At 44.6% G+C, this 27870-nt stretch overlaps 2 protein-coding genes, 20 non-coding genes and 1 pseudogene across 22 annotated transcripts; 1 reads left to right on the top strand and 22 right to left on the bottom strand.

The window, feature by feature from the left end:
* Positions 1 to 852: 852 nt before the first annotated feature.
* On the bottom strand, positions 853 to 14266 carry tuft1a (tuftelin 1a). Its single transcript, XM_037274520.1, has 12 exons — positions 14045 to 14266; positions 10321 to 10398; positions 9198 to 9299; positions 3292 to 3378; positions 3068 to 3118; positions 2898 to 2984; positions 2347 to 2457; positions 2010 to 2233; positions 1827 to 1932; positions 1661 to 1744; positions 1468 to 1562; positions 853 to 1347 (listed from the first exon to the last, which is right to left on the bottom strand). The coding sequence occupies exons 1-12, from the start codon at positions 14123 to 14125 to the stop codon at positions 1275 to 1277; spliced, it is 1179 nt and encodes a 392-aa protein (XP_037130415.1). The 5' UTR covers positions 14126 to 14266; the 3' UTR covers positions 853 to 1274.
* On the bottom strand, positions 3832 to 3914 carry trnal-uag. The gene has a single exon. It is a non-coding gene; the product is annotated as a tRNA-Leu (tRNA).
* On the bottom strand, positions 4001 to 4083 carry trnal-cag. Its single transcript has one exon. It is a non-coding gene; the product is annotated as a tRNA-Leu (tRNA).
* Positions 5872 to 5954, bottom strand: trnal-cag. Its single transcript has one exon. It is a non-coding gene; the product is annotated as a tRNA-Leu (tRNA).
* On the bottom strand, positions 6049 to 6131 carry trnal-aag. Its single transcript has one exon. It is a non-coding gene; the product is annotated as a tRNA-Leu (tRNA).
* On the bottom strand, positions 6230 to 6312 carry trnal-aag. Its single transcript has one exon. It is a non-coding gene; the product is annotated as a tRNA-Leu (tRNA).
* Positions 6403 to 6485, bottom strand: trnal-cag. The gene has a single exon. It is a non-coding gene; the product is annotated as a tRNA-Leu (tRNA).
* On the bottom strand, positions 6576 to 6658 carry trnal-cag. The gene has a single exon. It is a non-coding gene; the product is annotated as a tRNA-Leu (tRNA).
* trnal-cag lies at positions 6749 to 6831 on the bottom strand. Its single transcript has one exon. It is a non-coding gene; the product is annotated as a tRNA-Leu (tRNA).
* Positions 6926 to 7008, bottom strand: trnal-aag. Its single transcript has one exon. It is a non-coding gene; the product is annotated as a tRNA-Leu (tRNA).
* Positions 7107 to 7189, bottom strand: trnal-aag. Its single transcript has one exon. It is a non-coding gene; the product is annotated as a tRNA-Leu (tRNA).
* Positions 7280 to 7362, bottom strand: trnal-cag. Its single transcript has one exon. It is a non-coding gene; the product is annotated as a tRNA-Leu (tRNA).
* trnal-cag lies at positions 7453 to 7535 on the bottom strand. The gene has a single exon. It is a non-coding gene; the product is annotated as a tRNA-Leu (tRNA).
* On the bottom strand, positions 7626 to 7708 carry trnal-cag. The gene has a single exon. It is a non-coding gene; the product is annotated as a tRNA-Leu (tRNA).
* Positions 7803 to 7885, bottom strand: trnal-aag. The gene has a single exon. It is a non-coding gene; the product is annotated as a tRNA-Leu (tRNA).
* trnal-uag lies at positions 7982 to 8064 on the bottom strand. The gene has a single exon. It is a non-coding gene; the product is annotated as a tRNA-Leu (tRNA).
* On the bottom strand, positions 8159 to 8241 carry trnal-uag. The gene has a single exon. It is a non-coding gene; the product is annotated as a tRNA-Leu (tRNA).
* On the bottom strand, positions 8336 to 8418 carry trnal-aag. The gene has a single exon. It is a non-coding gene; the product is annotated as a tRNA-Leu (tRNA).
* Positions 8509 to 8591, bottom strand: trnal-cag. The gene has a single exon. It is a non-coding gene; the product is annotated as a tRNA-Leu (tRNA).
* Positions 8686 to 8768, bottom strand: trnal-uag. The gene has a single exon. It is a non-coding gene; the product is annotated as a tRNA-Leu (tRNA).
* trnal-aag lies at positions 8859 to 8941 on the bottom strand. Its single transcript has one exon. It is a non-coding gene; the product is annotated as a tRNA-Leu (tRNA).
* A 2975-nt stretch (positions 14267 to 17241) lies between the features above and the next one.
* LOC119136299 lies at positions 17242 to 17615 on the top strand (annotated as a pseudogene).
* An 860-nt stretch (positions 17616 to 18475) lies between these two features.
* On the bottom strand, positions 18476 to 27859 carry LOC119136069 (cingulin). The gene is made up of 20 exons (XM_037274220.1): positions 27688 to 27859; positions 24015 to 24789; positions 23845 to 23936; positions 23656 to 23725; positions 23481 to 23573; positions 22978 to 23099; positions 22772 to 22883; positions 22490 to 22702; positions 22268 to 22416; positions 21859 to 21979; positions 21572 to 21784; positions 21281 to 21502; positions 20962 to 21210; positions 20407 to 20577; positions 20172 to 20333; positions 19905 to 20078; positions 19716 to 19834; positions 19519 to 19627; positions 19270 to 19433; positions 18476 to 18836 (listed from the first exon to the last, which is right to left on the bottom strand). The coding sequence occupies exons 2-20, from the start codon at positions 24780 to 24782 to the stop codon at positions 18701 to 18703; spliced, it is 3459 nt and encodes a 1152-aa protein (XP_037130115.1). The 5' UTR covers positions 24783 to 24789; positions 27688 to 27859; the 3' UTR covers positions 18476 to 18700.
* Between the last annotated feature and the right edge of the window lie 11 nt (positions 27860 to 27870).

Genomic DNA, 27870 nt, shown 5'->3' on the forward strand with positions numbered 1-27870 from the left:
GGAAGCTGGAATAAACCCATTGCAGCCACATTTATTTTGGCACTAAGTGTCATTTTTCACATATCAATATTGTTATAGAATGTTTTCAAGATTCAGCTTTATTTTTGAATTACAGCATGATGTTGATCTTCGCAACATACTTTTCTCCCCCCTTCAAATAATCTGCAGCTTTGTAAATGATACTTCTCACTTGCCTTATTATTGCATCAGGGCTGCGTTATGCATTCATGGAGTTGACTTGACCAAAATAAGAGCCATGATGCCATGCGAGAAAGATAAGACAATCAGTATTTATAGCACAAGTGTCGAAAATAAGACACAAAGCCTACTGTAAGTAAACTTTATTATCAGCTACCAGTGTTAAATCACATTTGATGAAACATGTGCACTTATTTTTTGCATTGCTTTTTGTTTAAGCCTTAGTTATGATTTACAGAAGCCATATTTTGATACTTTCACTACTTCAGTGCAATTATAGTTGATTCCAGTGCATTAATTTATTCTGAATGTAATTTGTTTTTCAGACATCTGTTACTGGGTTTGATCCTAGAATGCTACTGTAACGTCTGAACGACTTGATTGTAATCACTGTATAATTTGCTAAATAACACTGTGACTTAAAATCTTTATTTTTTTTCCTTCAGTCTTTGCATGTAATGTGTAGCAAGCCCCACAGAGGGCGCTCTTCAGCTTTAAATGGCACATGGACATTTAAAAAAAAAAAACTTAATATTGATTTTGTTGTGATGAAAGCATGCCAGAATCATTTTATTAGGACACTCGAGAACAATTTTAAATTGAAATGAAAATTCTCACAGTTGATACCCTCCAGGGAAAAACAAACAGCCAAACTTTTAATTAGTCAAAAGCTTTTAATAATATAAATAAATACAAAGTAGATAGCGTTTAGAAAATTACAAGTTGAAAGAACATTCACGAGACCACATTTACATCACGACGGGCAACTGAAATGCTTTAAAGTGGAGACAAACATTGACACTTCTACGATGCAGTTTTGTCAGCTTTCTGCACGTTAACTTTCAGTTAGTGCTTACCTTTAAAACTATGTGGTTAAGTACAAACAATGTCATCGTCTACTAAAAAGCCTGCTGCACTTTGAGCGTGTTAAAGTAAGAGTGCTGTGCGTCCTTCAAGACGGCTTATTGTCGTGAAAAGCTCAGCTCGGGTATCGCCGTGTGTCGGTCGGAGCTGCTGTTTGGTTTCAGTCCACATACCAAAAAAAAAAAAAAACACTTTGGTGCCTCCCGTGACACTCACGACTTGATCTCGATGACCTTGATGAACGGGAGTGGCTTGTTGGAGGAGGTGGACAGCTTGAACGGTTTGCTGACGAGGCAAAACCAAGATAGAAATACATTTGGAAAAAGTGCAACAAAGTGTATTATAGGGTTTAATTGTTCATATATGTGATGCAATAATTGGTCGTTTGATTTAAGTGTCAGTTACCTGGATACGATCTGTGGGTTCCTCTCTGACGACAGATAAGAAGTGCTTTTCTGTCCTCCCAGGAAGTAGTCCATCTGGTCGTGCATCTCTCGGTTCTGCACGCGGATGAGGTAACGTGATCAGATAAAGGCAGCGTCCTCAAAACAGACAATAGCTCCATTGTGTCCTCTGGCCAGAAGAAAAACATTCTTACCTCAGCTTCCAGCAAAGCCACTTTCTCCTCCAGGTCTTTGATGACGCGATCGCGTTCCTGGATCACCATGCGAGAATTCTGAAGCTAAAAGCGAGCAAACGACGTCATCAAACACTGACGCATACGTCTTCCTTCCTCGAGTGTCACGGCGGATGGCTCCTCCCACCTGTTCGATCATGTGCCTGACTTTCCTCTGCTGGCTTTTCAGCATATCATCCAGATGGTGGATCTTCTCCTTGAGAATGGCAACTTCCTTCTCCAACTCCTCTGCCCTGAACAGCCACACACCACGGTTCAAAAAAGTCGTCCAAAATCCAGAAAGGTCTCGACAAAGCATTTCGGTCCTCACCTTTGCTCTCCCTTAGGTCCTTCCTCTCTGAAGCGCCGTAGTTCAAGGAGTTCCGCCTCTCGCTCGCGTATGTTCTCCCTCAAGGTGGCACTCTCCTTCTCCATGCCCCCCAGTAACCTCTGGAGCTCATCTATGCGCTGGTCTTTCTTCTCCACGTCTTCCTTGGTGCTCTTCAGCTTGTCGTCCTGCTCGCTCAGACGCTCCCTCAGCATGCTACCTTCAGCCTGAAGATTTAACATCATGGAAATTGGACATTCAATTTGTGTAGTGTGGTAGGTTTACATTTATCATCTTACTCATCTGATTTTACTGTTAAAAAATCATTGTCTTTGGTCACCTGCAGTTTCTCCTTCTCCTCCTGATGCTTTTTCTCAGCGTCTTGCATCTGAGCGTACAGACGCTTGCTCACTTCTCTCAGCTTGGCCCTCTCCGCCTCGTCGTCTGCCTCCTGATAGACAGACAACATTATCACCATTGAGAATATTTGCGCAATGATGTCATGTGAAATCCTGCCCTTCTCGCGAAGACTCGGAGTGGCTTCGGGAGAAACCAGACGTGTTGTTATTGTTGTGCGTCATTTAACGCGTGACCTGTTTCGCTCCTCTTTCTGCAACTGTGACTCACTGAAACGCTAATGGCATAATTGCTGCACAAAAGCTGAGAGCAAACACGCCGCCGTAAATGACAAAAGAGATAGAAACTATTAAATTGGGTTGGAATGCTGGGACAATAGCGAGGGCCTGAAAACAAACTCAAGGAAGGACAATGTGTGCTCGCTACTTGTTTCCCTGAGATTATTTACCCTCATTTTAATCCTCCCATTTAATTACAGTCACGTCTTGAGATCCTTTTACCACCATTGTCTAGTACAGAAATTAAATAACTCACCTGTTCAACATTTTTGGGTTCAGCTTTCTGGCTGGATGAGGACATTTTCTTGAATGGAGACGAGATCTTCCAACCGTTGGTGTGAATCTGGAAAAGAAGAAGTCGAGTGGCGAGGTTTACATGGGCTGTGAGGGGACAATTGAGCTGGCAAGAATCATCACGTGGCCTACCTTGTTTTTGGACGCCATCTGCTCCCTTAGTGTCTTCAGGCAGTAACGCACCTGTGTGAAATGCAAACACATCGTGTGAAACCTTCTGTCTGTTTGTTTTGCTGTGTAAACAAAGGCAGCCTGACATGACATTCAAAATAGGAAACAGAATTGGCAACAGGCGTGTGACTGAAAGAATGTTGAAGATTGATGAGGAGAGATTGCTCAGCGTGAAGGAGACTGACCTCTTGGATCTGTGAAACTTCATCTGACAACATCTTCAGACTCTGATTCTGTTTATGATTCTCTTCTCTGCGAGCCTCGAGATACACCTACAAGAAATGCAACTCAGGTCATCACGAGGTATTATCTCTGCTAACGCAAGAAGTTTCATTTTCCACCATGTTGCTTGGAGACTGTTCAGGCATGTTGACCCATTAGTCTTAATTGGATGATTGGTTTTCAAGGGTCAAGTACTTCGACCTGAACGCAGCACCTTAGACCGCTCGGCCATCTTGACACATAAACTTAGACTTTAGTTACTAAATTCACCGGGTGTGTGATTCTCAACGATCACAAACTGAGTTCTCCAGGTAAAAAGATTCTGTCAGATGTGGGATTGTAACCCACGCCTCCAGCGGAGACTGCGACCTGATCGCAGCGCCTTAGACCGCTTGGCCATCCTGTCACATAAAATTCATCTTTAGTTACTAAATTCATTGGGTGTGTGATGCTCAACGATCACATACTGAGGATTCTCATTGGTTCTTCAGATAAAAAGATTCTGTCAGAAGTGGGATTTGAACCCACGCCTCCAGGGGAGACTGCGACCTAAACGCAGCGCCTTAGACCACTCGGCCATCCTGACACACAATAAGTGTCTTTAGTTACTAAATTCATTGAGTGTGATTCTCAATGATCTGAATTCTCATTGATTCTTCAGTAAAAGGAGTTTGTCAGAAGTGGGATTCGAACCCACGCCTCCAGGGGAGACTGCGACCTGAACGCAGCGCCTTAGACCGCTCGGCCATCCTGACACAGAAGATGCATCCTCCATTATTACATTCATCGGGTGTGTGATTCTCAACGATCAGGCTTCTCATTGATTCAGTTCACTTAAGCTGGAATGCACATCACTAGTACAAAACAGTGCAGACAGCAGCAGATCGCCAGGTCGAAATAGCCGACTGGTTAGTGACATGGACTCTTGCTCGGTAGCATCTGGTTCGATCCCAGGTGTGAGCATGTACTTATGCTTTTAGAATTGGAACCTTGATTTCTATGCGTACGCAAATGCAAGTATTTATGTGTAAATAAATAAGGTGGCAGCGCCCCCAAGTAGGCGGAGCAAACTTACTTGGTAACTTGGAAAACATATTGGAATGTGGCCCCTCGAGGACTGGAGGTCCACACCCCTGGTTGAAGTTTAAAGTGCCACACCCGCCCTCACCCCCACTTTCTGATTGGCTCTATGATCTGTGACGTCACTTGGACACTCCATTAGGTACACCGCCATTTTCAAGTGTACCTAATAACAGGCCAGTTCATAAGGAAAAAATCATGGCCAAAGCTTAATCTTGGAAAACATGTTGGAATGCGGCCCCAAGGACTAGAGCTTGACACCTGTGACCTTTGACCATGATATTTCCCTAATAAAGTGGCTTGTTGTTAGATACACTTGAAAATGGCGGTGTACCTAATGGAGTGTCCGTGTGATTCCCTCGTTAAGTGCACCTGCGTGAAAAGTTTTAGCTCCTGCGGAACGTGAAAGGGGCTAAAACTTTTCACGCAGGTGCGTTTAACGAGGGTAACTTGGGAAAACATGTTGGAACGCGGCCCCGAGGACTAGGGCTTGACACCTGTGACCTTTGACCATGATATTTCCCTAATAAAGTGGCCTGTTATTAGGGACACTTAAAAATGGCGGTGTACCTAATGGAGTGTCCGTGTGATTCCCTCGTTAAGTGCACCTGCGTGAAAAGTTTTAGCTCCTGAGGAACGTGAAAGGGGCTAAAACTTTTCACGCAGGTGCGTTTAACGAGGGTAACTTGGGAAAACATGTTGGAACGCGGCCCCGAGGACTAGGGCTTGACACCTGTGACCTTTGACCATGATATTTCCCTAATAAAGTGGCCTGTTATTAGGGACACTTAAAAATGGCGGTGTACCTAATGGAGTGTCCGTGTGATTCCCTCGTTAAGTGCACCTGCGTGAAAAGTTTTAGCTCCTGCGGAACGTGAAAGGGGCTAAATCTTTTCACGCAGGTGCGCTTAACGAGGGTAACTTGGAAAACATATTGGAACGCGGCCCCGAGGACTAGAGCTTGACACCTGTGACCTTTGCCCATGATATTTCCCTAATAAAGTGGCCTGTTATTAGGTACACTTGAAAATGGCGGTGTACCTAATGTAGTGTCCGTGTGATTCCCTCGTTAAGTGCACCTGCGTGAAAAGTTTTAGCTCATTTCACGTTCTGCAGGAGCTAAAACTTTTCACGCAGGTGCGCTTAATGAGGGTCACTTGGAAAACATATTGGAACGCGGCCCCTCGAGGACTGGAGGTCGACACCCCTGGTTTAAGTGAAAAGTGCCACACCTAACCTCACCCCCACTTTCTGATTGGCTGGTTGATTTGTGACATCGCTTGGACACTCCATTAGGTACACCACCATTTTTAGGTGTACCTAATAACAGGCCAGTTTATTAGGGAAATATCATGGCCAAAGCTTAACTGAAAGTGAAACGTGCCACTCTAGTTACTGAATTCATCGGGTGTGTGATTATCAGCGAGCACGGGATTCTCATTGATTCTTCAGTAAAAGAACTTTGTCAGAAGTGGGATTTGAACCCACGCCTCCAGTGGAGACTGCAACCTGAACGCAGCGCCTTAGACCGCTCGGCCATCCTGACACATAAGATTTGACTTTAGTTACTACATTCATCAGGTGTGTGATTCTCAACGATCAAACTAAGGATCCTCATTGATTCTTCAGTAAAAGATCATTGTCAGAAGTGGGATTTGAACCCACGCCTCCAGGGGAGACTGCGACCTTAACGCAGCGCCTTAGACCGCTCGGCCATCCTGACACATAAGATTTGACTTTAGTTACTTACTACATTCATCATATGTGTGATTCTCAACGTTCAAACTGAGGATTCTCATTGATTCTTCAGTAAAAGAACATTGTCAGAAGTGGGATTCGAACCCACGCCTCCAGGGGAGACTGCGACCTTAACGCAGCGCCTTAGACCGCTCGGCCATCCTGACACATGAGCAGGTACTCTAGTTACTGAATTCATCGGGTGTGTGATTATCAGCGATCACAGGATTCTCATTGATTCTTCAGTAAAAGAACCTTGTCAGAAGTGGGATTTGAACCCACGCCTCCAGGGGAGACTGCGACCTGAACGCAGCGCCTTAGACCGCTCGGCCATCCTGACACATGAGCAGGTACTCTAGTTACTGAATTCATCGGGTGTGTGATTATAAGCGATCACAGGATTCTCATTGATTCTTCAGTAAAAGAACCTTGTCAGAAGTGGGATTTGAACCCACGCCTCCAGGGGAGACTGCGACCTGAACGCAGCGCCTTAGACCGCTCGGCCATCCTGACACATGAGCAGGTACTCTAGTTACTGAATTCATCGGGTGTGTGATTATCAGCGATCACAGGATTCTCATTGATTCTTCAGTAAAAGAACCTTGTCAGAAGTGGGATTTGAACCCACGCCTCCAGGGGAGACTGCGACCTGAACGCAGCGCCTTAGACCGCTCGGCCATCCTGACACATGAGTTAAATCTTTAGTTACCACATTCATCAGGTGTGTGATTCTCAACGATCAAACTGAGGATTCTCATTGATTCTTCAATAAAAGTACATTGTCAGAAGTGGGATTTGAACCCACGCCTCCAGGGGAGACTGCGACCTTAACGCAGCGCCTTAGACCGCTCGGCCATCCTGACACATAAGATTTGACTTTAGTTACTTACTACATTCATCATGTGTGTGATTCTCAACGTTCAAACTGAGGATTCTCATTGATTCTTCAGTAAAAGAACATTGTCAGAAGTGGGATTCGAACCCACGCCTCCAGGGGAGACTGCGACCTTAACGCAGCGCCTTAGACCGCTCGGCCATCCTGACACATGAGCAGGTACTCTAGTTACTGAATTCATCGGGTGTGTGATTATCAGCGATCACAGGATTCTCATTGATTCTTCAGTAAAAGAACCTTGTCAGAAGTGGGATTTGAACCCACGCCTCCAGGGGAGACTGCGACCTGAACGCAGCGCCTTAGACCGCTCGGCCATCCTGACACATGAGCAGGTACTCTAGTTACTGAATTCATCGGGTGTGTGATTATAAGCGATCACAGGATTCTCATTGATTCTTCAGTAAAAGAACCTTGTCAGAAGTGGGATTTGAACCCACGCCTCCAGGGGAGACTGCGACCTGAACGCAGCGCCTTAGACCGCTCGGCCATCCTGACACATGAGCAGGTACTCTAGTTACTGAATTCATCGGGTGTGTGATTATCAGCGATCACAGGATTCTCATTGATTCTTCAGTAAAAGAACCTTGTCAGAAGTGGGATTTGAACCCACGCCTCCAGGGGAGACTGCGACCTGAACGCAGCGCCTTAGACCGCTCGGCCATCCTGACACATGAGTTAAATCTTTAGTTACCACATTCATCAGGTGTGTGATTCTCAACGATCAAACTGAGGATTCTCATTGATTCTTCAATAAAAGTACATTGTCAGAAGTGGGATTTGAACCCACGCCTCCAGGGGAGACTGCGACCTTAACGCAGCGCCTTAGACCGCTCGGCCATCCTGACACATGAGCAGGTACGCTAGTTACTGAATTCATCGGGTGTGTGATTATCAGCGCTCACAAACTCAGGATTCTCATTGACTCTTCAGTAAAAGATCATTGTCAGAAGTGGGATTCGAACCCACGCCTCCAGTGGAGACTGCGACCTAAACGCAGCGCCTTAGACCGCTCGGCCATCCTGACACATGCATTTCAACTTTAGTTACCACATTCATCAGGTGTGTGATTCTCAACGATCAAACTGAGGATTCTCATTGATTCTTCAATAAAAGTACATTGTCAGAAGTGGGATTTGAACCCACGCCTCCAGGGGAGACTGCGACCTAAACACAGCGCCTTAGACCGCTCGGCCATCCTGACACATAAGATTTGACTTTAGTTACTACATTCATCAGGTGCGTGATTCTCAACGATCAAACTAAGGATCCTCATTGATTCTTCAGTAAAAGATCATTGTCAGAAGTGGGATTTGAACCCACGCCTCCAGGGGAGACTGCGACCTTAACGCAGCGCCTTAGACCGCTCGGCCATCCTGACACATGAGCAGGTACTCTAGTTACTGAATTCATCGGGTGTGTGATTATCAGCAAGCACGGGATTCTCATTGATTCTTCAGTAAAAGATCATTGTCAGAAGTGGGATTTGAACCCACGCCTCCAGTGGAGACTGCGACCTGAACGCAGCGCCTTAGACCGCTCGGCCATCCTGACACATAAGATTTGGCTTTAGTTACTACATTCATCATGTGTGTGATTCTCAACGTTCAAACTGAGGATTCTCATTGATTCTTCAGTAAAAGATCATTGTCAGAAGTGGGACTTGAACCCACGCCTCCAGGGGAGACTGCGACCTAAACACAGCGCCTTAGACCGCTCGGCCATCCTGACACATAAGATTTAACTTTAGTTACTACATTCATCAGGTGTGTGATTCTCAACGATCACAGGATTCTCATTGATTCTTCAGTAAAAGACCATTGTCAGAAGCGGGATTCGAACCCACGCCTCCAGGGGAGACTGCGACCTTAACGCAGCGCCTTAGACCGCTCGGCCATCCTGACACATTAGCAGCTGTTCTAGGTACCACATTCATCAGGTGTGTGATTATCAGCGATCACAAACTGAGGATTCTCATTGATTCTTCAGTAAAAGAACTTTGTCAGAAGTGGGATTCGAACCCACACCTCCAGGGGAAACTGCGACCTCGGCCATCCTGACAGTGGGAAACTGTCTCATTTATTGCCTGTGTTGTTTTAAAAGATCAAGTGGGATGTGCTAAGCAACGTTAAGATTTGTTGGCTTTCATCTCACACTCACCTTGATGACTTCCACTTGCTCCTCGGAGGATTTCACAGGTTGGGGTGGCAGAAACGCCCTCTCGTTGGGGGGCTGCACCAGCGCAAATGCACGTCCAACAGGCTGGAAAGATTAAAAAAAAAAGCACAGAGCGTTTAGCACATTCCATGAACACGAAGGGTGTGATTCCAAATCTTCACAGATGTGGATGAATGAATTCCGGATGAGATCAACCGGGAGGAGCTGCAACTTGTTTTGGGATCGATATTGCAAAACAACACTTGGAGCAAAAGTCACTAAATTATGAAATTGGATAAAGAGTTGAGTCATGGGCAAGGCAAATTTTTTCATGTTCCCAATGGGAACATTACGAGGTAGGGAGGGACGGACGGAAGAGGCGGGAAAAGGTTATGCAACAATCTGGCGCAACTTTACCACTTGCCTTGGTTAAACGGCATCTTTCTCAACAAGTCCTGAGAGCTCAACGGATTGAGAACCTCCCTTGATGGGAAGCAGATGTGTCCATTCACACGCATACAAACACTTGATCGTCATGGAAACAGGTTTCTCCATTTGTAACACATTAGAGGAACCATATATTTGTCATCTGTGTAACTAAACTACAGTATTAAATTGATCCATGCTCTTGTAGGATATCTCAAATATCTTGACATGTCAAATGGGATTTTTCATGTCACATTTAAACTGCTTCCAAATGTGCATCATGACTTTTAACTAAGAGAATGTGGACTGTACATACCACATGGAATTCAAATAGAAAAACATTTGACCCTAATATTTTATTTTAGAGCACAGTATGTTCAGATAATTATAGAAATGAAATAGTAAAGGAGCATAAAAATAAAAAAAAAATTAAAAATAAAATAAAGGAAAAAGATCAATAAAATATGTAAACAATACAAAACATAAAAATATAATAATATTAATTGAAATGAATAAATAGATTCTAAATAGAGTCATTAAAAATAAATAGTTCCAATCATTAAGGAAATGAAAAAATACAAATACATTTAGAAAAATTAAATCATAGAATATGACCAAAATCTAAAGAGATACTGACTCATTTTAGAGAAATTAGGCTAATATTCAGTGGCGTGAGACGACATCCCAAACAAAGTCTTACCTTATCTCTGTGCTGCTGGCCTGAGCTGCGAGCCGCTTGGTTGTCCTCATGCAGAGTGAGCCGCAGTCTCCTGCACCCCTGGAAAATAGCAACAGGAGAACCCACAAAGAGACCGTTATGTGATGGGGAGTCCACTATTTCAAAAAAAGCAGAGGAGAAACTGAGTCACTAAATGTACAAGGCAAGGAGGGACAGAGGGAGGGAACGAGCGAGAAAGAGGCGGGCGCGCGGTGGGGGGACGCAAATGTCAGAAGTGGAAGTAAAAGTATCGAAGGCTCCACAGAGAATCACTGTTTCCTTTAAACTGAGCGCGATGGAGGCGGATTTCTGGGAATGTGGACAGACAAATTCCATCTCGGGCATGGTAGATGGTTTCCGTGGCAACCGAGGCATAATGTGGCTTTATTGCATAATGCACACACATGCGACAATGTTTCTTACTGGAGGGAAGTCAGCAGGAAAAGCATCTGCCAGGAAGTGAAAGGGCGTGTGTGTTTGTTGCAGTGTAGGGAACCCCCCTAATTGATGCCCCTTGTGTATACGTGTGTTGCGTGCTGCGGATGCGAGGGAGGAGGTCAGCGACATCACATAACACATTCCAAACAAGTCTTGTGGTGCTTTGACTCCAAGCCAAATAGGAGACAGGCAAAGATCAAAAATGCCTGCAATGTTATTATTGTAAACACGCAAATATCAGTTACGTAAGTGTCTTGATATCAAATCAATAAGTGATGTATTAAATCGAAAATGAATAGTGTGTGTGTAATGGTTAACAGGTATGGTATTTGATGTGTGTTATGGGTGATGATTTCCGTGAATGTGGGTGTGTGTGACTTGATCTGGCGGTTCCCATCGTTTGTCTGCATTTGTACGTTTGCGTCAACCTCATTGTTTGGCCAGCTGACGGAACAAAACTAGTTGCGGGTTTTTAAATTTCCACCTTAAAGGAGTCATGTCAATTTGAGTCAAGTTATTGACTTAAAAGCAATATTAAAACTCCAAACTTGTGTTGCTATCACCATGGTAACCTCAGCTCATCTGCTTTTGTGGTTTGTATTCCTCAAATGTTTACAGACAAAGGACAAAAAAAAATTCCCCAAAACAAAAGAGCGACTTCTCTTTCAGCACACTGACTTCCTCCCGCATTCCAAAAGCTGAAGCTTGTCGCTATTTGTGTACTTAAGTAAATTTTAAGTCACAATTTTAGGAAATGGTGCGTGTAATGCTTCTGACTTTGGGGGGGTCGGGGTGCAAATTCCAGTTGGGGCAAACAGGAACAGGATCCAGTTGCAGGATAAAATGTTGAACACTTATACCTACTATGCTACTGTAATTTATTGTGGTATTTTCAATTAGGAATAAATATATATAAATACCATTTATATTCAGAGGCAAGAAGGACTGTACCATTATGACCCAAACAACAAAAAGAGAAACTAAAATCCTCATTTTTTTATCCAGAGAGGCTGCAAAAACAAATGAGCTCTCCATCAGGTTTCCATTTCAAAGCATTTGGTGGTGGTCTAAAAAAAAACAACCTGGTCAGCAAAAGCACAGCTAGAACAATACAGGAGCAGTAGAAATAACAAACAGGGGGTGTGGCGGGCCTCCGACAGTATGAAAAACAGAAGTCTATAAATTCCCATTTTTCTTTGACGCGGTCTGCTCACTTACATAAGAGTGCTCGGATGGACCATTTGGGTGGTTTTTGCGGTTGGAGGGAGGGGTCCAATTAAAGGGAGGGTGGGGGGCGAGGAAACAGAGGCACAATTGTTGGGAAGGTATTACACAAGTAGCACACTGAGCTATTTACACGTAAATGCCAGCAGCTGTAACATTAGACAGCCTCCATTAAACAAAAGGAGCAGTGGAACAAACCCGCATGGAAAAAAATAAATACACAATGTGATTCCGTGTAAATCCCAACTCCATAGCAGGGCTGAAATGTGAGCTTCGTTTTGCGCACACACCAACAAAGGGCACAAAAGATGGTGTGCTACACGCAAGCTGGCTGGGCCAGAGGCTTTAAAAGGCGACGGAGACACTTTGTTCTCTGTTTTGGCATAGACGGGAGGCTTAGGGTGAATTATGCGAGCGCGGCGAGAGAAATCCCGAAAAGCACCTGCTGCATTCCACGCATGGCAAGAGCTGCTTTCTTGAGTACTAAATCACTATCTGGGCCCTCCCCCCTTGTCTCCTGTCTACCTGAAGCACAGATGGCATCAATCTCGTGAGGTTCACATATTTGCGCTTTTACGACGTCCAAGGAATTTTTTTTTTGCTAAGTTAAAAAAACAAAGCACATACTACAATCTTTTTCGTTTTCACACTGCACTTAGCAACATGCAGCATATTGTTGTGCTTGGAAGGCAACAGAATGCCGTGTTGCATTCTGTGGGCGTGGAATGAATGAAAACTCTTCAATTCAAGAGAATTTGATTGAAGAACTGGTGGAGTGGTTTCAACCAAGAAAACTAAGCACAGTGTGAAAAGGTTATTCTGCTCACGTGCTACTTGTGCTTATTTATTAAATGGAATTACCAAACTTGTTAGTTTTTAATTGAGTTCTCCTTACCACACTTTTAATGTCAACGGCACACCTAGACAGGTTCCGAACATTAGCAGTGTCCGGAGTGGATTTTGTCAAATGTTTGGTTTCAGCTGACACACGAACATTTGACGATCAAAGTGTTTTTATGAGCATCATAAACATGAACCTAATCTCCTGCACAAATGAAGTCAGCGATTTTGTTGTACTTTATAGTTTCGATTGGTCTGGTCAACCTTCAACTGAGGGCTCGAATATTAGATCTTATTTTGCTTATATGAAATGTCAAATGGATGACTTGCTCGTCAATCATTTGCTATTGTGCCTTTTACACAAAGTGTGCACTTGGAATTTCCAATTTGACATCATCCTGAACAAATGCAAACGTCACATCAAATCTAACCGTGTGTCTGTTGACGAACTTTGCACGCTCTGACTTTTACAGCACAATAAAATTACAGTCATAAAATTATAAAGTACATCAAGTGATCTAGATTGATGAGTCACAACATGAAGTGACCTGGACTGAAAGGCGAAAGTGTCGCTCGGAAAGCTTGTGTGGGTAAATGATTAAACCATGAGGAGCGGTAAGGTTCCATCTCGGTGACGCTCATCGCCCAAAGTGCCCCCGACGTGTCTGAGTGCGTGCGTGCTGTCTAAGCTCGTTAAATGAACGCCGCTCGCACAGGTGCCGCTGTCACTGCTTGTCAATTGAAAAAGGCCTGGCAGGCTGTTTGCTCTAATTCTTAAGTCACAAGTGATGAGAGCCCCTGGCGAATGTTTTAGTTTAACAAGAAAAACCTGCAAAATCAGACCATGTGGATGATGTCGTGTAAACCCAAGTGGGATCCAGATCTGATTCAGTTTCAAACCAATTGAACGTGTTTAGATGCGTGTGGCAGGACATCTGAATCAGGATTAAATTTGAGCCTCTATATAAACGCAACAGATTGCAACCTGATGGGATGAAATGTGCCCTACAAAGTGAACATCACTGTAATCTGGATTGGGTCCAAATTGAAATGGGTGTCACCATTCAAATTACATTTTGTTGCAGAATTCTAATTCATAAAAAACTTTGTGTGTAGATTTACATCAGAATTTTAAAAGATCAACATTTTAAAGGAAAAAAATATTTTGGGAAAAAAATTACATACAGTATATTTAAAAACTGACCTGGTCATATTGTTGCTTTCTGATGTCCTCCACTGTGCACAGACTTCTGGTCCCGCCGTTAGTCATCATCATATCTCTCATGTAATAATAATAATAATAATAATAATAAATAAACAATTAGCAATAAAGAATTAATACAGAGTCCAGGTGAACACCACAAGTTCCGGTAGTGGCTGCTGTGCCGTCTGTCCCGGGAGGCAGTGCAGGTCTGAACACCGGCTGCTCTTGCTGTTTTTTTTTTTACTGCCCTGACACAAGTACGTCACCACTAGGACACGCCCACTTAAAAGCAGACGCCCAAATAAGGAGATGAGCCTGGAAGAGGGAGAAGAGAAACTGGTCCATTGTGACTTCAAGTACTAAAAAAAAGTCACCTAAAAGGACATCATGGAGTTTATATTAGACTTTGACATTAAAACTGATCCTTATTATCTTTATGCAAGTAAAATATTTCATACATCTTTTTTTTAATTTAGATTGTGCAAGTGTGTCCCACTACAAAGTTTTTTTTTTTTGTCTTGGATCCTTTGAATTAGAAGATAAACACAGTCTAATCAAGTTTTGGTCCATTGCTGTTGATCTGAGTGATCCAGATGGGCGCAGACTTCCAACGGGATGAAGACCTTAATGTCATTAGTGAGGGACAAAGCGGGAATGACGCTAAATGAAACTGAAACAACAGCTGCACAGAGGAAACTCACTTAACACCCAGAACATGACTCAAACGGGAGGAATATATTTTCTGAGACGTGACATTATCTCACTGGGACTCTTTCATGTGAAAGGTATGCAGCCATTGAATGACATCATAAGGCTGCAGGCCGCACAAAGTTACCAGAACTGTTAGTTTTTATTTCTGTACACAACATAATCGACAAACTGATATTTTGGAAGATGGTTAAGTGTGAAGACAAGTGACTCACTGATTATGAAGGAAACCTCAGCATCTTCTTACTCACCACAGAAGTCCAATGGAAAAAAAAAAAGCAGGCGTACTAAAAATAACTATGATGTGAAGTGTCATGTGCCACCAAGCCTAAAACCGCTCGACGGGAGGCACAAGCAAACAATTGGACACGCCTCTCAACAATAAACAAAAACTTTCAAAACATAACCCGGTGACGGCTTTCCTTGTTTAGCATCGTAGTCGTCTGAAAACTCCATGCCCGCCCTCAAAAGGAATTTAATGTGCAGGTTTCCTCAAACCAGACGGGTAGCGTAGTATCGACAGTTGACAGTGAAAGTGTGACGTCATCGTCTAAGTTGTAGTAGATAGTTTAGTCATTTTTGTTTCAGCGTTGTAATGAATTTTCAATTTGACATTTGTTGCTCACAGTACTTTCTTTAACGAGTTTGCACTGGACATTTTGCATCAGTTTTATAGATTGACAATTTTAAAAAATCAATTTGCGTCTTTGCATAGTTTCAATATTCTGTTTTTTTGTCGCATAATAGCTCCACGGGAGGTTTCAAGTCATCACGTAGGAGAACCTCCAGGCCTTTCATGTCTGTTTAAACGGTAGCTAGGCAAAATCAAACGTTTGAAGTTAGAAATTATTTTGGCGTGGAATCAATGATTTCTGGCTTGTTTTTCTGGCTCGTGTCAAAGAAACAGGATCAGCGATTGTGTTAGCATTCATCTCAACCTCTTTATTTGCAGTTCTCAGGGTAACTGTTGGTCATGCTCACAGAAATAAGCACACACAAAAAAGAGCTGCTGGATGAGAATTGTGGGGAGGGGGCGACAGTAGACTTTGTTTTCTGTTTCATTATGAGAGGCTCTTTTGAGAATGTGTTTACCAATCATGACAAGCACAAACAATCCTGCAGCAGGAGATAACACCACAGGCCAGTAGCGAGGAAACACATTGACAGTTAAGCCTGGTTAATCATGGATGAGGTAAAATATAATCCATTATTTGACACCTGGTTGAGGAGTGTACATCAATATTTATGACTAAGCGTGTGGAACGTGCGAGTCAAAAGGTTCCACAGAATAGCTCAATAGAAAAAGACAGCGAATAGGTGAATTTTGAATGGTGCCCTGCAAATGCATGCACTGGCGGAGCTAGGACTTTTTCCTTAGGGGATGGGGGCTAAGGCTATCTCAGGGGGTCCTCCAAACAAAATTTTTATTTTATTACTTTTTTTTTTTTATTTACAGTAAATAAAATTAAATTTATTTAATTAATAAATTAAATACATATTTTTTGTTTCAACCCAACAAATTCTTCAAAATATTGGTGATAAAGATTGATTATGTTCCCGAAAACAAAATGGAGGGCCTAATTCCAGAAATTGTGAATCTTGCTGCCACATGCTTGAACTTTTTTTTTTCGTGAATTGTGATTGAGCACTTCCTAAAAAGCTTGCACACGCATCTCTCATGGGAGTGAGTCCTCTCGGGAAATGTGTGATTCTTACCGCAAATATGAAAGAAATGTCCCAAAATAAACACAATGACTGCTATGACATCATGGAAAAAAAGGCCAAAACATGTTTAATGAATGAAGATTATTAATTTTTCTAAAAGCAATACAAAAGACATCAAACTTGTGAAATATTTGTCCAAGTACAAATCTGTTAAAATCCCATTTTACTTTGCCATATAAAATAAACAATACATCGTAGTGCTAATTTGTTCAAACTAGATACAAAATGAAGACTCCAAAAATTAAAAACAGGCATGTTAAGTACAGAAATTGTCCTGATTATTATCTCTTAAGCCTCAGGGGTCGGGAACCTTTTTGACTAAGAGAGCCATGAAAGCAAAACATTTGGAAATTTATTTCAGTGAGAGCCATATAATATATTTTAAAAGTGAATTCAACTAAATGTCAGTATAATAAGCCTCTGAATTTATTCTTTTAAATAATGTTATAACACTCACCATTAATGCGACTTCTGGTGCTGCATGGATTTGCTGATGTCTTTGTAGTCGGGTTGGTACTTGGTGAGGTTAAGCTTCATGCAAGCGTTGAGGCTTTCATCCGTTAAACGTGATCGTAGGTTGTCCCCCACTCTTTTTTTATTCCATGTAAAGCGTCTTTGGGTTATTGAAAAGCGCTATATATTGAATTTTTTATTATTATTATTATTATTATTACCATTATTATTATTATTATTATCGGACAGGCCCATGAATCAAAAACTGATTTGTCACTGATTTTTGGACAGAATCCCCGCAGCGCCCGGACATGTCTGGCCGTGGAAAAAAAGCTGCCCCAAAGACCAGATCCGCGGTTTCCAGATCTGTTCGGGCCGGCCTCACCTTCCCAGTGGGCCGCATCCACAGGTTCCTGAAGAAGGGCAACTACGCCAAACGCGTGGGCAGTGGCGCACCCGTCTATCTCGCATCTCTGCGCCGAGATCTTGGAGATGGCAGGCAACGCTAGCAAGCAAAACAAGAAGAAGCGCATCTCTCCACGCCATATCCTGCTGGGCGTGAGAAAGGACACCGATTTCAATAAGCTTCTGGCTGGCGTCACCATCGCGGAAGGCGGTGTGATCCCCAATATCCACGCGGCGCTTCTTCCCAAATAGACCAAGACCCCCCAAGCGGAAAACACTTATGATGTTTAGTCACAAGACTTTTAATTCTACCCGTTTATTGAATAAAGGTATTTTCTTATGACTTATTGAGTGCTGAATTTCTCGATGCATGTACGATATACACTACCGTTCAAAAGTTTGGGGTCACAAAATTGTTTGGGTGACCCCAAACTTTTGAACAGTAGTGTATATATTTAGATAATTATTTATAGCAGGGATGTCCAAACTACGGCCCGCGGGCTGATTGCATATGGCTCGCAGATAAAACAATATTCTCACTTGTTTTAATCCATCCATCGATTTTTCACTGCGCATGTCCTGTTCAGGGCTGCAGGAGCAATTGTCCATTATTTTAATTGGATGATACTGGCCTACGTTTGCCGTTGCTGGGTAAAACAGGTAAACGCCCCCTTTTGAATCAGTCCGAGACTGCGTCTGCTCGGTTATTAGCTCAAAGCTAACCCTTCGACGAAGATGGCGAAAAGAAAAAAAGACGACGAGTATCGTACATTTCAGGACAAATGGACCGAAGAATTCGCCTTTGTGGAGAGAGCGGGTTCTGCGGTGTGTCTAATTTGCAATGACAAAATTACATCGTTGAAACGGTCGAATGTAAAGCGGCACAGTCCAACCTACGATCACGTTTAACGGATGAAAGCCTCAACGCTTGCATGAAGCTTAACCTCACCAAGTACCAACCCGACTACAAAGACATCAGCAAATCCATGCAGCACCAGAAGTTGCATTAATGGTGAGTGTTATAACATTATTTAAAAGAATAAATTCAGAGGCTTATTATACTGACATTTAGTTGAATTCACTTTTAAAATATATTATATGGCTCTCTTAGTCAAAAAGGTTCCCGACCCCTGTCTTAAGGCATGATATATTCTGTGACTATGTAAAAGGATTGCATAGAAAGGTTGTAGCACCAGCTGGTTCATTTTCAGTCAGTACCTAATATTGCCTGCACATGTACACTGAGAAGGAAACCACCTGGAGGAAGTTGAGCTTCCTTCAATTCACCTCACTAACCTTAATAACACTCCCAGCTGTACCATGACTGCCTCAGCCAACTCGTCTAAAAGGTGTGCTACGCCGCTTTCAACAGGCGCTGGTCTGGAGGTTGCTATCGGTGAGGATGGCGGCGATGATGGACGATTCGTAAACGCTGTCGTCGTCGTCTGAGCTGAGAGCGGATGAATCCAAAGCGGGACGCATGCTGGCTGTGGTTTTGCGTCTGCAACAGGCAAAAATTCATTTGAGTTTTATTTAGACTCCAAATTCACCTGCTGCGTCATTTCTTGACTCTTCACTAAAATGTGAGCCTTCTTGATCTTATGCTACCTAATCTGATTCATTATTATTATCATCAGGGAAGTGATATAGCTTCCTCTGGTGGCCGTGGCAAGGAACTGCACTTGAGCATGATTCAGGAATGGCGCCTGAGGCTTCCTGAGTGATGCAACTTATTGGCACGTGCTGCTGAATCTTAAGTGCATTGTGAAATAAATCACACGCATCAAAAACGTCATCTAGGCGTGTGAGGAGTGTGCACATCGGAATGCACCAGGGTGGTGGTTTCACTTCTCGTGACGCAGAGGTGCTGTTTAACACACCCGCCAGTAAGTGAAGGAGCAAAAAATGTAAAAAAATATGGGGGCGGGGCTTACTTCAATTCCGTTTCCAAAGCGGTGACCCGCGCCTGCAAGGCTTCTTTCAGCTCCGTCTGCTCCTCCATGTCTCGCTGAGCTTTCCTCCTCAGCGTGTCGATCCTCTCCAACTCGGTCTCGCCCTCGTCCACCTGCCTCTTCAGGGCCTTCACTTTTAGAGTAAGCTGCAAGAAAGCAGAAGGGGAGGGGGGGGGGTGAGCGCTTGTCCACTGCGTCGGAAGCGGCGGTTATCGTTGAGAACGCGCCGACCTGGTCCTTCTGACTGGTGTGCGTTTCTCTCTCCTCGTCCATCACCATGTTCAACTCTTTAAGCTTCCTCTCCAGACGGCGCTGGCTTGCCAAAAGAGAGTTCTTCTCCCTTCAGATGTGGACACAGAGACATCTTGACATTTATAAAAAACTTGCCTGGCAGCAGGTGTAGTTAAAGGATATATAAACTTTGGTACCTGTCCTCAGTGCGAAGCTGTTCCTCAAGCTCCTGGATTTTGCTTTCCAGCTGAGAGGCCCCGGCCGACGAGCGAGACTGACCCTCCATGTCGGCGAGACGGCCCCTCAATTCCTTCAGCTGTGACCACGTAAACAAATCAGAACACACGTAAAAAACCCAAAGGATGAATTTTGGATGATGATCTCACATGTCTCTCCATGGAGTTCTTGTCCAGCTCCAGGTCCTGTTTGGCCGAGCGCTCCTGCATGAGCTCAGCACGCAGCTGTTCAATCTGGTCTCTGCTTCTGGACACACGCTCTGTCAACATCTCCGTGCTGCTCCTCTCCTCCTCCAGATCCAGCTCGAAACGCTTCAACTTGTCCTGAAAAGGTAAGAAGGAGGTCACGTCTCTACTAGGTTTAGTCTCGTTTTCTCTCAATTATTCCCCTCGCGTCCCAAAACAAACACGTTTTACCTCCAGGATCCGAATCTCCCTGGTCTTCTCGTTGAGGCCGTTCTTGCCCGCCTCCACGGCCCCCTCCAGGTGGCGCAATCTGTTGGTGAGCATCTCTTTATCCAGCTGGTGGTTGTCCCTCTCCTCGCACGCGAGCAGGAGCTCCTTCTTCTGTCGCGACAGCTACACGGAGTCGCGGTCGTGTTAGGCACGCTCACGTCAAACTCGCTCTTCATCACGCTTTGACGTCGCCCACCTCTTCCTCCAGTCGCCTGAGATTTGTCTGACTTCTGTCGAGCTCAGTTTGAGCGTCGCTGCCGTGACGTTGCACCTCGTGCATTTCCTTGCGGGCACGCTCTCGTTGCTCCTCCAGTTGAACCTTGAGACTCTGCACTTCGCCTCGCGACGACACGGTGAGAGACTCGAACTGACAGCGAGACAAGAGGGGGAGTTGAAGGGCAAAGCAGGAATAAAAGAAGGAATTATATGGCTAATTTTTTGGCGAGATGTCCGATACCACTTTTTCAGCCCGATACCGGTTCTTGAGTAGTCACTGATAGTACCGATACCACTTTTGATACATAAAAAATTGCCCCCAAAAAAATATGACAGTCAGAGGGAAAAATAAATAAAGATAATAATAAATAAAAATAAGGAAGACCAACATTAATTATTATTTTTTTTAATTTAAAAAATATATATATAAAGGAAGACGGACAATAATTTAATTTAAATTAATGACATTTTTATATTCTTTGAATTTCTAGGCCCAGATTGAAAAATGGCCACAAGGGGGCAGCGTCCTTCCTACCTCTTTGTTGATTTTCTCCAGCGCTCTGGCCTGCTGCTGTCTGATCTCCTCTATGTGGCTGACGTTCTGCTTGAGAGCCTCCTTCTCTTTCTCAGCATCGTCCGCACGCTGGCTGAGCTCCCGGTGCTCCTGTGTCAGGCGGGAGGCTTTTCGCTTGGCCTCATCCAGCTCGGTTCTCAGGCCCCTCACCTCGTTGTGGAGGGCCAGCTCGGCCTCCGAGCTCTGCGCATTGCTCGTCAGGAGTTGAGCCTGAAGACAGCGTGGCTCAGATCAGCGCAATCGTCCTGACTGATTTTAGGCTTCAAGGAGGAAATCTTACCTCTAACCGAGACACTTTTTCTTTGAGACGTGTTTGGGACTCGGTCTGCTCCTTCTGGGCATCTTCTAGAGACTTCAGGTCCGCCTGAGATCTGCTTAGGCGGGCTTTACTGGCCTCCAGTTGGTCCTCGGCCGATGAGAGTTTTTCCTTGAGCTGGCTGGCTTCAGTTTGCGTTTCACTGAGCTTCTGCTCCAGTTCTGAGATAGTGGTCGGGTCTGGCAGCTGGAGATAAGAACGGAAACGTTTGATATTGTGCCAAACAAAACATGCGGTCATTCTTTGGGGTTGAACCTTTTTGTTTTTCTCCTGAGCCTTGGCATAGTCATCCTTGGCCCTCTGCAACTGGTTCTTCAGCCGGTCAATCTCGTATTTGAGTTCTGCCTCTTGCTCCTGGTGAGCTTTTTTGACGGCGATCATCTCCATCACCTTCTTGTCGGATTCCGTCTTCTGCTTCTCCAAGTCGGACTTTGCCTTTTGCAGATCAGCGCTGCGCCGCTCAAGCTCCTGCACAATGTCATGAGGAACAAAACGCTTTTAGTTGTCTTTCTAGATTTCCTCAAACGAGTGCGCTCCGGCACCTGGTTGAGGGTCTGCGTTTGGTTGCGGTCCGGCATCTTCTGTTTCATAGCGTTGACTTTGTCCTGGAGTTCCTTCAGCTCCTCCTCACTCTCCTCTTTCTCCAGTCGGGTTTGAAGAAGTCTTAAATGTGAATGCACAAAATTAATCTAATCATATTTTTTTGTACATGACTATTCATTTATTTATTTATCATAATTTATTTGATTAGTGGCTGCTGGATTCAATTAGATATGGTGAAAAATGAGCAATATTAGTCATTACAGAATCAATATTGACTATCCACTGAACGGATGACAAAGTCTACAGTTTGGGGAATTTAAAAAAAAAAAAAAAAAAAAAATTGAAACATTGAGCGTATGCTGAAAGCTAGATAACAGTAGTATAAAAAAAGATACAAAAATCTCTTACTCTTGTTTTGTGGAGCGCAGTTCATCCCTAGTGTTGTGAAACTGCTCCATCCAGTGGCTGCTTTCGTCCCTGCAGTCCTCCAACTGCTGCTGCAGCGTACGAACCGACGAATTGATACGCAAGCGCTCGGCCTCGATCCCGGCGTGAGACTGAGAGAAGATTACACGGTGGTCCTCAGACGAGAAAACTCGATTGCGAGACAAAAATCAATAAATCGCATACCTGCGACACCTGCTCCATGCTGCTCCTCAGTTTCTCCACGTCGGCGTTGTACTGCTCTCGGAGCGCTTCGATCTCCTTGTCGTGCGTGGCCACCTCGGCCTTCAGGGCTCCCTTCAGCGCCGTCAGCTCCCTCTCGCGCTGCCGTAGCGTCTCCTCCAGCTTCTGCTTCAGGTGACACACCTCCAGCATCTCCGCTTCCATTGTGGTCACGTCCTGCCGGGAGACTGCGGATCTCAAAATTTCCCGTCAGGGTCAGCCGTAACTGTTTATGAGCGGTCGTACTGTTCTGTTGACGTTTTCTCTTCTCAGTTCATCTTGGAGTTCGGATAGCTGGTCCTCCATCGTTCTGGAGCGAGCTTCGGCGTTCTCTCGTTCTATTCGTAGCTGCGTCAATCTGCAGGGGGAGGCAAGACGACCCGACCGTCAAATTCAAACCAGGATTTTATTTTGCCCTCTTTATATGCATGCAGGAATCTTCTGTTCCTCACTCAGACTGTGTTTCATGGAGTTCTTTCTTCTTCCGGGCCAGCGTTTCCTCCAGTTGCAGATTTGCATCCAAGCAGGAGTCCAGCTCATCTTTCAAAGCTTTATCGGATCGACCAAGGGATCCCTACGCACAAAAGCGCCCATGAGAAATTAATGACAACACTGGACCAAGATGGCTGCCAAGCGTAAACAATGAGCGCCAAGCTGCTGGCAATTACTCCGAGATCAAAAGGGATTAAGTTATTATGGGCTCCAACTTCCTTAAGACAATATGTAATGAAGTTCAATTCTTGTGTGTGCGCGCACCTCTGACTAGCGCGGAGGATTTATCGGCTTAAGCCGAGCATTAATTTGAAGCACGCTCGGCAGGATAGCGAGTCCTCCTGATTCTTTCAAAGGCATAAACACTTGAAGCGGAATGCCACTCACGACGTCATTCCTTACAGAGCGGCTGTTGTTATTTCAAGACCTGGATGGAGTGCCTTGGAGTGCGTGCTCCACCTACCCTTCGCTCCTCTTGCAGGGCACTCTGCAGCTCCGCCACCTTCCGCTCCAGCTCTCTCTTTTCTCTCATCGAGTCCAAGGACGCGTCTTTATGCTGGTGAAGGCAAACGTGAGAGAATTTGTTAACTCTTAGACTGATGGAAGTGAGCATACGATAAGTGGGGGGGAAAGCAGACCCGAAGGTTCTGAATCCTCTGACAGATGATCTTGACTTTGTGCTTGATGGTAACGTCACTCTCGTTGGTCCTGGGTGAAGAAAGAAGAGAGAGAATCAACGAGTGAAGGAAAGATGGATAGATGATGTTTAGGAAGGAAGGAAGGAAATGTTCATTTTATAAGAGGAGTAAAGGAATGAAGGTGTGTACCCGTCTCTGAGGATGCTATAAATAGTCTGCATGATCCGTTCCTCCTCTCTGCTCATCTCAGCACTCTGGTCCAGCAAAAGGTCAGGGGTAACCTTAAAACAGAGGAGAAAAAAAATATATAAAAAATCTGACTGAAAAATTCAGCCCCCCTTGACAAAGGTCACTCTTACTCGTGGCTCCGTCTCCACGGCAACATATCTGCCTGCCGACGGCTGCTGATGATGAGGCGAGTGAGCGGGAGCGTTCTGGCCGCGTCCCGGGCTGCCTTGATTCGAGGCGTAGTGGTTAACGGCGGCGCGGGAATCCCGGGAAGGCGACGAAGCCATCTGCTGACGTCCGCCCCTGCCGTGGTCAAACCTGTTGGCGGCGGGTGCCTGCCGAGGCGGGCTGGAGAAGTTCCGTCTCTCGCTCTGTGACCCCACTGAGCCGTTCACTCGTGAACCCTCCCACGTATGGTGGGCCGCTTCTCTTTCTCCTCGAACCCCCAGCCCACTGTCCAGGTTGCCATAGCTGCCGGATTTGCCATCCCCTGGAGGTCTAGACAGCTGAAACTCCTGATGGCCGGCCCCTCCCTCCCCGTCTCTGCCCAGGAGCGATCCGTGAGATTGGGCCCGGCGGAGCCCCCCTCCATCATCCACCTCCTGCGCGGCGAGCTCGCCCCTCTCCTTCCTGCGAGGGAGGCTACTGTAGCCCGAATTGTCCTGAGTCCTGAGCTGAACCCCGTACGAGTCGCCCTTCTTGCCGTCTTTCAGGACCACGTACGGCTGCCCGGCGATGCCCTGCACCCGCACCGCCACGCCGTACTTGGAGGAGCTCTGAGACTTGGGCTTGGGTTGAGACCCCGGTTGCCCTCGGGAGTCACGCAAGTCATTGATGAAGCGGATCTGGACGCCGTGGTCCACCGGAGTCCTGCGGCCGGAGGATGATGTGTTCATCATGTCAACACTGGCGAGAACAGAAAATGACACGTCAAGTCTGATTGGTGGATTTTCTTTCTTAATTGTCCAATTATCTTAGACGAGTGATTTATTGTCGCTAAAATAAAAACACTTTTTCCCCGGCTACCATTTTGCACCGAGAAGCTTTACAAATCAAATGAATAATACCTCGCCCGCCAGCAAGCCTGAAAAGTCCAAACAGCAGCTAAAGGATACAAAGTTCATACTTCTAACACTTGCCTGTGTGGACTTTGTCCTCGCTGCCCCGCATTAGTGATTAACCTGAAAGCACACACCCTTGTATCACTTTCGCCTGAGCAGAGCAACTAGGCCACACACACATTTGAGTGTTGTCCCTTCAGACAACCTTTACGGACAAGAACCAAAGCTAAATATTTGTCGGCCATTTTCCAATTTCTTGAAATGTACTGGATTACTTCAAGTTATCGGGTACTCGTGAAGGATGGCGATACCAGACGCTGATATTAGGTTCAAAAGAAAAATGACGCTGAGTGAATCCTCCTCACCGGTAGTTGGCGCTAGAGTGCAGTGGTTTAACGAGACAGATGAAAATGTGATATTTTTAACGTACTGGTGGTATCGGTACTTGGTATCAAAAACTGCAAACGTTGCACGACTTTAGAGAAAGTTTGGCAGGAGGGAAATCATTTTCGAAAACGCACGAAAGACCTTTGAGACTATCTAAGTGGCTGCGGTGTGACTTTGCATCATCACATTTAGTGCACAGTTAGTCGATTTCTTTTCCGCCCTGTGGGAGCTGCAGAGGAAGCGGCGTCGCATCGCATTTGTGCAGCCGAGCACAAATTCTGCAGCCGCTCCGTCTTTGCGGCAAGGTCGAACAAATGCTATCGAGCGTTGACCGACCGAAGAAAGATACATGGCAAGACAGCGCCAGTGAGTGTTAAAAGTAGAAATTAATGGGAGTTCATATCTGCTCCATCATCCGAGCTTTGACATTGAGGAAGAGCTGCTCGGAGATGGACAAGGGTGAGGGGAGACTCATTTTATTGTCCAGCTGATTTGGGGCGGAAAACAAGGGCAGTTATTCTGAGAATGCCAAAAACACACACACACACACACAAACCTCCCGTGCTAGTTCCATTATGAGCTACCTCATTATGACAATTGATTGTCTTTGTCTGCAAATCCCATTTTTCGGCTATACCATCGAGTTGTTCCAAAACAGAAAACTAATTGAAAGTTAAATCTGTCCTAATAATAATTCATGCTTCTTTTTACTTTATTGTTAGCATAAGTCGGATGTACACAACCAAAACCTAGAGCAGGGGTGTCAAACTCCTTTCCTCGGGGGCCGAATCCCTACATGTTTTCCAAGTTTCCCTTGTTAAACACACCTGATTCAAATGACCAGTTCGTCCTCACTTTCAGCAGGAGCCCGATTAATTGAATCAGGTGTGTTTAACGAGGGAAACTTGGAAAACATGTAGGGCAGGGGTCACCAACTCCGGTCCTCAAGGGCGCCAATCCAGCCTGTTTTAGGTGCAGCCCTGCAACAACACACCTGATTCAAATGATCAGCAAGCTCTATTAAGGCTGATAGCGATCCTGATTATTTGAATCAGGTGTGTTGCAGGGGGGATACATCTAAAACAGGCTGGATTGGCGCCCTTGAGGACCGGAGTTGGTGACCCCTGATGTAGGGATTCGGCCCCCGAGGAAAGGATCTTGACACCCCTGCCGTAGTGCATCTTAAGAGATACTGATTGGCGAAAGTTGCAAAGAAAAAAAACAAAAGAGTTGCTCCTTTGACGCTCACGAAACCGGACTAACTCTCACACATTCAACTTGGTTTCAGATGGGCCGAAATATGATTGTGTCATTAAAAAGGTGTGGAGCATACTCAGCATAGAGAAACCACAGCATTGTTTTGAAGCGCTTGGAGAATGTCACATTAATGAGTCACTTGTCGTAAGTGTGGAAAGAAGGTTACAGTGACTCACTCCTGTTAAATCAATATAGCCATCAGAGTGAAACATGGGTGATTAGATTCATATTTTCATGTTAATTGAAGACAAAAATGCACTTGTATAAAGATAACAGTCACTCACAGATGCAAACGGGCCCCTCTCCATTTTGTCATCCATAACAAACTGCGATTTATTTTTCTTTACAAGGCAAACATTCATTGGCACAAACAAAGAGGAAGCTACATTGAAACCAGAACACAAATGACACTATTTTAAGATCAGATAAAATACTCACACTCCCTTCTTTCACATTCCACACGGACTCTCCCTCATGTACAACTCTCGTGGATGATTATTTTTGTTTATTTTACACTTGTTTTTTATTTTTTTTATTAAATACTTGTATAACTATCTGCCTCCTTGACCACTTCAGCACATACTGATAAGCGTGGGAGCCAAGCCATGATTGTTTCCACTCTTCAAATGATCCACCTCGATGGATTTCTATGGTGCGAGGAATTTATTGATTAATTGTCAAATATGTAATGTCGATTCCAAACTTGCCGTACTCATTTATTCTGTTTAATGAGTTTTTCCCCGTCACAAATGCACAAGAGACAGCAGGTGGCCTGCCCAGCATACTTATCCCTCACAAAAACTATGATAAAGATCTTTAAATGGTTTTAAACGAATTTGATGTAATTAAAACAAGCCAGACGGGAGGAAGTGTGTATTATACGCGTGAGCTGACTTGACAGGGGATTTTAATCAAAGCGAAGTATAATCAGACTAACCACTCAAAGTTACGACGAATAGTGACTTTTAAAAGACTTTTCAAATGCTTAAAGTACAAAAGATCGTCAAAAGAAAGCAGTCAAAAAGTAACTCGTCTTGACAGATTGTCTGCTGTGTGACAAGAAACGTCGCACCACGAAAAACAAAGAAAAAAAAGTTACCTCGTACTCTTCCCACGTTCCCTGCTCGTCCGCGTCGACGGCGCTGTTGCTTTTCGAGATGGTTTGGTGTATTTTCACGCCCTTTATCCGAAAACACGCAGGAAAGAACCGCAAATGGATGTTGAAAGAAGTTCATTGTGCGGCGTCGGGAGCAACCTGTTACCTTCCTTTGGGATGGGATGA

This window comes from Syngnathus acus, chromosome 16 (assembly GCF_901709675.1).
Source record: "Syngnathus acus chromosome 16, fSynAcu1.2, whole genome shotgun sequence".
Classification (NCBI taxonomy): Eukaryota; Metazoa; Chordata; class Actinopteri; order Syngnathiformes; family Syngnathidae; genus Syngnathus; species Syngnathus acus.